The sequence below is a fragment of the Numida meleagris genome, chromosome Z (genome assembly GCF_002078875.1).
Source record: "Numida meleagris isolate 19003 breed g44 Domestic line chromosome Z, NumMel1.0, whole genome shotgun sequence".
NCBI lineage: Eukaryota > Metazoa > Chordata > Aves > Galliformes > Numididae > Numida > Numida meleagris.
This window is the reverse complement of record NC_034438.1, coordinates 71,848,538-71,858,401: the sequence shown is the minus strand read 5'-3', so window position 1 is coordinate 71,858,401 and position 9,864 is coordinate 71,848,538. Positions and strand designations below refer to the sequence as shown.

The following is a 9,864-nucleotide window of genomic DNA, read 5'->3' as shown; positions in this document are numbered from 1 at the left end:
CCCTTCCCTTCCCTTCCCTTCCCTTCCCTTCCCTTCCCTTCCTTTCCTTTCCCCTTTTAAAAATTATTATTATTTTTTTTCGGTGTCCTCTCTCTGCACCCGGGGACTGCCGGACATCCATCCCCACCCCCATCCCCATTCCCGTACCCGTCCCCATCCTCATTCCACCGCCCGCCCACCCCGCCGCAGGTGCGGCCCGGCCCCCGGTCCCGCACCCCGCCCCCGCGTCGCCGACCCGTCTAAGAACCGCGCGGCTGCGGGCGGAGTGCGGCGGCGATGCGATGGGTGTCCGCGGCGGCTCGGGGCTGTACGTGGGGCGCGGCACCGCCGCGCTGGGGGCCGCGGTGCTGCTGGCGCTGCTGGCCGCGCTGCTGGCCCTTGCCGCCCTGTACGGGCGCTGCCGGCACCCGCCGCCCCCCGCGCGCCCCGCGGCAGCACCCGGCCCCGAGCGCGGCTTGCCCGACGCCCCGACGGGGGTCTCGCTGCGGCGGCTGCCGAGGCACCTGCTGCCGCTGCACTACGAGCTGGAGCTGTGGCCGCGGGTGCGGCCGGGGCAGGAGGGTGCCCTCGGCTTCAGCGGGCAGGTGAACATCACGGTGCGCTGCCGGCGGGACACGCGGAGCGTGGTGCTGAACAGCGCCGGCTTGCACTCCCACCGGGCCGCCGTCCTCGGGCCGCTGCCCCAGGCGGGAGCCGCCGTGGAGGTGGACGAGCTGCGGCTGGAGGAGGAGGGCGAGGTGGCGGTACTGGAGCTGCGCGAGCCGCTGCTGGCCGGGCGGCGATACGTGCTGCAGCTGCACTTCCAGGGCCACCTGCGGGAGGGCCGCGAGGGGCTCTTCCTCACCCGCTACACCGACCTGGGCTGGAGCAGGTAGGGCGCTGCGGCACCGCTCCCCGCCGCCGGGCGCGCGTCTGTCCGTCCGCCGGGAGCGCGTTCGTTCCCCTCTGACGGGGAGTTGGTTTCAGACAAGAGAAGCCTAAGATCGCGGTTTCGAGGGTTCCGGCTGCAGGGGGTTTGCAAAGAAGGTGCTTAGCGTAGAGGTGGGAAACGTTTTTAACAAGGGAATCATTCTTAATGATGTTAACGATGAGGCGCATTGCTGCGGAGGGTGCAGCGTTATGATCGAGGTGTTCTTGGCGCCCAGCCTGCTGATGGATTCACTAAGGTGAGCTAATTCAGCAGTTTGCAGAGCTCTGATCCAAGCAGGTCATGCTCGGGTACCTGCAAGGTCTGTGCACGTGTCACTGTGTGAGTACCAGCAGCACCAAACCTGAAATGAAGTTAAGAGCTTCTCTTGCAACAGAACGGTGTGATTTTCCTGTAACAATTAGTGCAGTAAGTTGGCTGTCTCTCTCATTCACAGGTATGTTTGTGCAGTTATTGATTTAAGGAGAACCTTGAATGTGTTGCCTAATTTACGTGATTAAAATAACCTACGTAGAAATTGAACAGTCGTTTGGTTGTTTAATGCTACATCAGTGTGCTTTATGATTCCATATTAACTCCATCAAGTTCCATCTAAGAAACGCTGAATTAGACTACAGTATTTTTCAACTCACCCTATTTTTGGAGGAAGTGATTGTGAGGAATATGTTCTGTAAGCTGTAGCAAATTAACGATGGAAGAGGTTGGATTCCAGTGGGTTACATAGCTCAGGAGTGATTTGAAAGTATTCAGTGACTTTCAGCTCTGGGCTGCCAGTAAAAAGCCCATTGCTGCTCTGCAAGGAAACCCCCACCTCCCACAGGCAGCAGTGTAGCTTTCTGCAGGGACTCGTGCCTGGCTCTGGCAGACCCTTGCTCTCTGATTCCTGCACTGGCTTTGGACTTCAGTTTGTAACTGAAACCATCAGCTGCAGCAGACAGTGTACCATTTATCTGCCGTCTAACAGATCCTTGCATTTCTTTGCATATGCTGCAAGTTTTAGTGGTTTTGTAATTTGTGCTTCTGGAGCCACGAGGGACCTCTTGTGTCAGAGGAGCTCCGGCACCTGCTGCTCGATCAGACGCCCGTGCTGCTCCTGCTGGGTGAGCAGCACTAGCGGATCGATGCCGGGCACTGTGCCTCGACCCCTGCTGCAGCTCAGAGCAGAGTGCCCAGCCAAGGCGCTGTGGGGAGGCTGTTTGCAATGAGTGCTCCCTGCTGTGTCCAGAAGTGCAAACCTCACCTCTGAGGAGGACAGAATAAACCAAACTCAAACTTGACCGACCTTCCAGCTTAGAAACTGCTCACGATCAGAGTGATTGCTGGAGACTGCGTGTGTTTTTACTGTTACCCACCCGATCGCATCTGACACGCAGAAGAGCGCTCTGAAAGATGGAAGCACTCTCCATGCGTACCACACTGTCCATAGAGACTGCAGCAGCAAAGGAAGTGAAAAAGAAGGACGACGATGTCGCTAGCACTAAGTATCTGGAAGGCTTTCCTTCTGAAGCAGGCATTTTATTCTGCATATAGCTGGGAGAGCCCATGCCATGATGAGCGCAGGCAGAAGGCTATGGAAACCATCTGTGCCCTTCTTGAGCAGCACTGGCTCAGACAGAAGCAGTGCAGGACGTTTGTGTGAGCATCATCCTGCATGCAGACCTTGCACCGCTGTGAACAAGCTCATGTAGACTGCGCCAGGCTTAGTGAGATCACTGCAGAGCATGCTGTGCAGTGCAGGCTGTGTGCGGAGGGTAGCAGGGGACTCTGCGAGCAGAGCCCAGCGCTGCCCCATGTCAGGACACAGCCAGGTCCAGCAGCTCCAGAGCTGAGCTGTGAGGGATGCCGGGTGTGACCGAGGAAAGGGAAAACCCACACACAACAGCGGCTGGGAGAGCGCAGTGAGGCAGGTGAGAGAAGCAGCCCCGCAGGCACCAAGGGGAGGGCGGGAGGTGCTCCGGGCACGGAGCAGAAGTTCCCTGCGGCCCAGGACAGGCCCACGCTGCAGCAGGCTGTGCACTGCAGCACACGGGCACCACACAGAGCAGGTCTCCATGGGCAGGGTGGGTGCCCAGCAGCCAGCTGAGGCCATCTCTGCAAAGGAAGTCCCATGCAACTTCTATACAAGTACTTGATTCCATATGGCTCATGTTGTGCTGATTTTTACCACTTGCTTATACACCAAGTATCAGAGTGATGGAAAGGGGAACTGGAACAGCGTTGGCACAGTTAATTGTGCCTCACCTCAGGGCACCTCAACTTCTTACTTCTCTTTCTTACAAATCAGCGAGTAAGACTGTCAAAGCGATGTGACAGAAATCAGAGAAAATATCAGGTTTGGTCTTTTCTTGGCTTCTGTGTTAGTGCTGAGCACCATTTCCCTACGAAGAGGACTACTGGGGATGGCCAGTGCACAGAACAGGATGCTGCTCACTGTAGAACTCATGTACTTTGAGCCTCTCAAGGTTTTTCTAAATGGTTTAGTTCCTTCATGTTTTTAAAAGCGGAAGAAATGGGATATAGAATACGTCAACACACAAAAATATACGATCCATTTTACAACTAATATCATTTCTCCGAGAAAGCAGAGTGCTACGTTATATCCATTGAATGCAAAGCATGCCGTATTTTAAGAGTGAAACGCTTTTGCACAGTCATCCTGTCGATACCTGTTCAGTCCCTCTGCATCAGCCGTGAGGGAGGCACAAGTGCAGATGTGCTGCTGACGCTCTCAGCACTGGGTTGATGAGGCCTGCTTAGGGCAGGGTTAGGCAGCATGGCTACGCAGATGGCAGCAGCCAAACACCTTTCAAAACACGTGGTCTCACAGAGTGCAGATCTGACTTGTTGTACGTTGCTCCTTGCTGCGTGGATGCTGTTCTGGTGGCCTCTGACTTGTTTGGGATGACTCTGTGCTGAGTGTAAGCCTTTGTGAACCTCGTGTGAGTGAACCGCTGCAAGTGAGGAATGCCAGCCCTGTGACAGCACTGGGGACGCTGGAGCACTAAGTCTGTGCCATTCCTTCATGCCCAGCTGCTGGGACTGCTTGTCATGGCTTTGAAGTCTTGGTAGTGTGAAGACTGTGGTTGCTTGTCTGTTCTTCCCAGGGTTAGCACGTGCATTGCTGCTTGCTTTGTTCATGGATGTAGAGGTATGTTTCCCATGGACTTCTTGTTGATGCCCGTGGGCTGGCAGGTGTGGAGCTCTGAGAACCATTACAGTCACTTTTTTCTAATGCTTGGTGAAGATGCCTTGATATGAGCAGTCCAGATCTATAGCCCTGTTTTGAAACCTGGACCACTGGGCACGCTCATTTCATCATCATGGCTGCTGGACATCTTGATTACAGCCATTGTGTCACAAAGATCTGCCCCAAACGAGGCAAAACTGCACAGTGCAAGGTAGAAAATCACCTCCTCGTGTGCTTACCTGGGTTTGCCAGTGCACTGGGACAGCACTGGTCCTGCTTGCGCTGGGGTTCTTCTCCACGCGGTGTGGTGGAAGCGTGCAAGTGCGTGTGAGCACAGTTACCTAACAGCCCTTATATGCACAATGTTTGTAGTTAAACGGTGCCACTGAAATAGGAGAACGTGCACTGAAGAGGTGAGGAGGTGTATGGAGAGATTATAATTACGGCAGTTGCACACTGTGTCACTTCTGAGCTCTGGCCTGCTGTGTGCAAAACTTTAATCAATGCTCTCTGGATAACCAAGCTAGGAAAATACTTTAGAAATATTATAAATATTTAAAATATGATATCTGGAAATGTTCAGAGAGGAAAAAATAAACAACCATGACTTGACTGAAAAAGATTGTTTTTCTCCAAAGCGAGCTCTCTGCTGGGTGGGGAGTTTAACTGGGACTTGAAATGATAACCAGACCTTTTGCAAACTGCTTCATCTCTATAGTTAACTTTTTGCTTTATGCTCTGGCATATTTATATGCAGTGTCTCGGTTTTGATTAGCTGTAGCATGCTGGATTAATCTTATCTGTATTTTCCATATAGTATGCTGGTTGCATCCCAACTGGAACCAGCGTATGCCAGGACAGTTTATCCATGTTTTGATGAACCTGACATGAAGGCCACATTTAATATCAGAATTGTCCATGACCCAAGCTATGTGGCTCTTTCCAATATGCCTGCTATTGGTAGGTAAACAGCAAATAGTCCTTTGTTTGTTTGTTTGTTTGTTTGCTCCTTAGTTTACCTTAAAAATGGTGTGATATATATGAGCAGATGGTAACTCTATCATTTGCAGGGAACAGAATGTTGTATCAGATAATGCCTTGAAAATGTGCAAGAAATCTGTACCTGTTAACTTAAATATTCAGAGACAGTTATTCATAATCGATGTCTTTGATGGAAATGGCTCCATCCTTGCCAGCTGTGATGTATTTTACTCTGGTTGGTGGAGGCTGCAGGGGGTTTGATTCGTGGCATTTACTGCGGTGTCAGCATGTCTGTCTTTCTGTATGACATCTGCTTAAACCAAAACAGCAGCTCCACTGTGCAAAGCCAGTAGATGTGGCATTAAGGGACTGCATTTCATTCTAAGTAGCCTTTAAGATGTACTTACATCATATGCAAAAATGTTTTACCTTGCAGAGAGATTATTGCCCTCTGTGTATGTTCGAAATAAGGATAACAGGACTATAAGGCTCTGGAAGTGCTCCTCCTGTCCCACAGTTTGTCCACATTCTAAAACTGATGCAGCATCTTGTGCTTCCAGAACTTCCATAAAGAAGCTCAAGAGTGGTTTTTGGATGTTTGCATGAAGGGTCATGGCTGATACATGGTGACAGCAAGGAGTTTGGCTGCTTGCCTTCTACCAGAAGGATATGATGTTAATGCAGAAGTAAAGGCTGTCAAGAGGGGTGTAAAAACAAGCAAGCAAAAACAGCCTGCAGGAAATATCAATTCCTGGTTTGTCATGGAAGGTTAATGCCTTGAATGTTTCTTTAATATTTTTTCTAGATGTATCTGAAATGAAGGATGAAAATGGAAGCCTGTGGAGTGTTACCACCTTTAACACCTCGCTGAAAATGTCGACTTACTTAACTGCTTTTGTGATCTGTGATTTTGACTATGTCAACAGAACGGAGCGAGGAAATGAGGTAAATACAGGGGCTACACAACACACTACAGCAGTTCGCTGCACGAGTCGGCCCTGCAGTGCATCACGTGCAGCAGAAGGTATCACAGGCATTCGCTGTGCTTTCCACTCCAGAAGTGTTTGCTTATGTGGCAAAACGACCAGCATTTATCCTCAGACAGTTCTGCAGAAAGCTCTCCTTTTGAACAACTAGTTTATTATCCTAATAATAAACTGTAGGTAATACACCTGTTATTACATAGATGTATTTGGACACAATTCCACAAGTAGGTGTGAGTTTTGTCTGCTGAAACTTCAGAAGGTGCTGTTCAAAATCAGGATCTTATTATCTTATTTCTCTTAGTTGGAAAAAAATATCCATTCCCACTGCTGTGACAAACCAGTGAAGCTGTGTCTTGTTCTTCAGGGCCCTTGGAGGATCTCTGTCATGACTTCAGGATGAGCAAGCGTGCTCCAAGCCTTTTGTCTACTTGTTTTTACTACAGTGGGCACATTTTTCAGCCTTCAAAAATGTTAGTTTTGTCTCTGAAGCTTCTTCACCACTGGGTATTTCCACTTTGGTTGCTTGTGGTTCTGGCTTGTACCTTTGGACTGAGGGGTGCTGACAGGACTCAACTAAGCATTCAGATGAGTGCTTTTCAGAGGAAAAAGGCAGTTGCCTCTTCAGTATTGTGACAAAGCAAACAGCACAGAGAGGGAATGCTGCTGTTGCTTAGAGGCATAGGGGTCTTCTGCTCAGAGCTGCTTCTCTCTCTCTAGCTGCAATGGGAGACCAATTGTCAGTTTTAGGATGTGAAAAAGCTGAAGATGTTTTGTATGTTCAGATAGGAAAAGGTCTCTTCAAGAAAACTTCACCACTCAGGTTCCCTGGCTGGGATACATTGGCTTAAGAACTGTGGATCTGACTAGTTTTACAGCATCTCATATTTAATAAAAGAATAATCCAACTTCTCGAGTTGGATTCAAGTCTTGGCCCTTCTGATGTGCTGGAGCTCTAGGTTCTAGGCCATGTTTTGTTAGGTCCAGTAATGTGGGCTGGGATTTTTTTTCATATAAAGCCCATCGCGTGATTTAGTGTGTACAGGCAGCATTTTCCAACAATGATTCACAGATGAGAAGCAAGGAAAAAGAAAAGACGAGGCTTGTCTGAAATAATGCTTCCTTGTTTTGTTGCAGATACGTATCTGGGCTCGGAAAGAGGCAGTGAAAAACGGGTATGTTGACTATGCTTTGAATATCACAGGCCCAATATTTTCATTTCTGGAAGACTTACTCAACGTCAGCTACCCTCTGCCAAAGACAGGTGAGATTATTTATTTTCCTAAATGGACCACAAGTGGCTGCTGATGGTGTAACATTTACAGAAACAATGGGTTCTCTTGCAATATTCTCTTTTTATAACTTACTATATTTATGGTATAAAACCCCTAAACTTGAACTCACTGAAATCTCAGCGCACTTACATTCGTATCAAAGACAGTCTTCTAATGTAGTATTTCCTAACAGAGTGGCAGGTAAGGCTACAAAGTGAAGGGAGTTATTCAGACACGTGGCTGTTTCTGGGATGCATCAGTCGCAGATGCTGAAGTTCCTGAGCATGCCTTGCAAATCTTTGCTTACTGTAACCCACGTTTCCCCAAAACATTCCTTGCTTTCTTCAGTATGTCCTCATCTGATTGGCGAATTGGCTGTGTGTTCATGTATATTTCTCCCTGGAGAAAGATTCCTGAAGAGAAATGTGATTTCTGTCTAAAATCAACGCCAGGTTAAGTTAGTTAAGCCAACCTTCAGTCAAGAAAGCAGGGAGCCATCACATGGTCCCTCCATATGGTTTGATACCATCAGCACTGATGCCATGGGGGAACTTGCTCTCTTATACAAATTGGTTGGATACTGAAAGCACAGAAGTTAGGGCGTATTGAAATGAGTGGACCTGCTCATAGTCTTGGCAGACTGCAGAACTTGAAGAGAAGGATTTCCTCCTTTCTTGACTTAGACATGTTCTTGATTTGTAACTCTGTATTTTTGGCATTTGAAAGGAAGACATTTTCATCTGTCTGAATGTATTATCTCCCAGTGAACTTAGAATAACACTCAGAATTACACTTTGTACTTCTAATGGAAAATGTATCATATGCAGTTGGTGCTCTTTTTAGATGTTGTTATCTTAGTAATCATGCAAGGTAAGCAAGGATCGTAGGCAGTTTATTTTCTTTTTTTATTTTTTATTTATTTTTATTTTTTATTTATTTTTATTTTTATTTTTTTATTTTTTTATTTGGTGCATTATTCTGTTTAGCAGCATTGTTGATAAGTTGATTAATTATTATAAAAATATTACTGACATAGAAAAATAGGCTTCCTGACAGATGCAGTTTCAGCTTCACAGAATACTGTAATACTGTTACAGTCCCCACACAATGCAGTGCAATGCCAGCTGCATTTCCCACTAACTTTCTTTGAAGTCTTCCTTAAAAATCAGTAGGATTATATCAACCAAGAATAGTTTCTTGTAAGTGCTAGAGATTTCTGCTGTGAACAAAAAGTGCAAAATTAAAAATAAACACATTCAAGTTTATAGGTGTTCATGGATTTGCTTAGGGCTGCTTTTAATACAGTTCTAAGAGACCTCCCTCACCCCAGATTGGCTTTGCTGTAAGTCTGCAGTGATAAGCCTGGCTAAGATGCATCCTACTCTGCTTGGGTTCACCATGTGTATGTTATCTGCATAGTTTTTGGATTGGGACTGGCCTGGTGTCCACTGAGCAGTAGAAGCCTGCTCCTGCTTCCAAAATGCTCCCGCACCTTTTGCAGACTTTGTTCTCTGCTACTGAGTTTAAGCAGTATATCTCCCTCTGAGATCCTTGATGCCCATCCAGGACACTGTCCATTTCCTCCAGCTCCCCCATTTGAAACGGAAAGCTGCTCACTGTGCGTAACGCAGGAGAGTATGGAGGTAACAGAGCTGAAGGAAAGCTTTTTTTTTTTTTTTCTCCTCACACTAATTCTTTGGCTGAAGGCAAAGGTGAGTCTTGTCTTTCACAAAATGCAAGAGAAGATCATACAGAGGAAGATTTCTGAGGGCCATAATTGAGTTCTCTCCTCGCATGGGTAGAACACGGCCCTCATTTTTGTTCCGGGCATTGATGTGCACAAGACACAGTACAGATTTGGGCTCTTTGGGAATTAGTTGTACGGCCTCCTGACATAGTGGCAATCGTAGATGAAAGTTAAGACAAGAAGAGATTTCACTAAGCATTTTCAAGGGTGTTGCCATAATCTAGACAAAAAAGAAAAAAAGGAGGGGGGTACAAGTATAATGCCTTTTAATTGCGCACTGAATACTTATCCAGCATAAAATCATGGAAGCATTTTACCTCCAAAATTTTTTAAATACATTTTTTTCCTGTTTGAATCAATCTAGATCTGGTTGCACTGCCTGACATTGGAGGAGGTGCTATGGAACACTGGGGACTGATGACTTTTGAAGAATCAGCATTGCTGTATCTCCCAAGCGACAAATTCACGGGCAGAAAGACAATGATTGCCATAATTGTGTCACATGAGCTAGCACACCAGGCACGTGGTAAAAAATTCTGTACTTCTATTTGTCTGTAATGTTATTTCCTTCCAGCTGGTGATGCTGCAGTGAATGATTATTGAAGAAAAATAGTGAATAACTGTATGGGGTGTGAGCACTAGAGAACTGGAAGACTGTTCATATGATCATAGGTGCAATTGATAAATCAACATTAAGAGCAGATTTTGTCTTGTTCTGTCATATGACAGACTGCATACCAACTGCATAGGACTCACTGATACAA

The 9,864-nt window shown here is 47.2% G+C and overlaps 1 protein-coding gene across 1 annotated transcript in view; it reads left to right on the top strand.

Moving 5' to 3' along the window:
* LVRN (laeverin) overlaps positions 282-9,864 on the top strand; it is a 36,783-nt gene continuing 27,200 nt past the window's right edge. The window contains exons 1-5 of the mRNA XM_021381421.1: positions 282-871; positions 4,933-5,075; positions 5,902-6,041; positions 7,217-7,343; positions 9,465-9,619. Coding sequence (XP_021237096.1) covers positions 282-871; positions 4,933-5,075; positions 5,902-6,041; positions 7,217-7,343; positions 9,465-9,619 — 1,155 coding nt within the window. The remainder of the gene's footprint in view (positions 872-4,932; positions 5,076-5,901; positions 6,042-7,216; positions 7,344-9,464; positions 9,620-9,864) is intronic.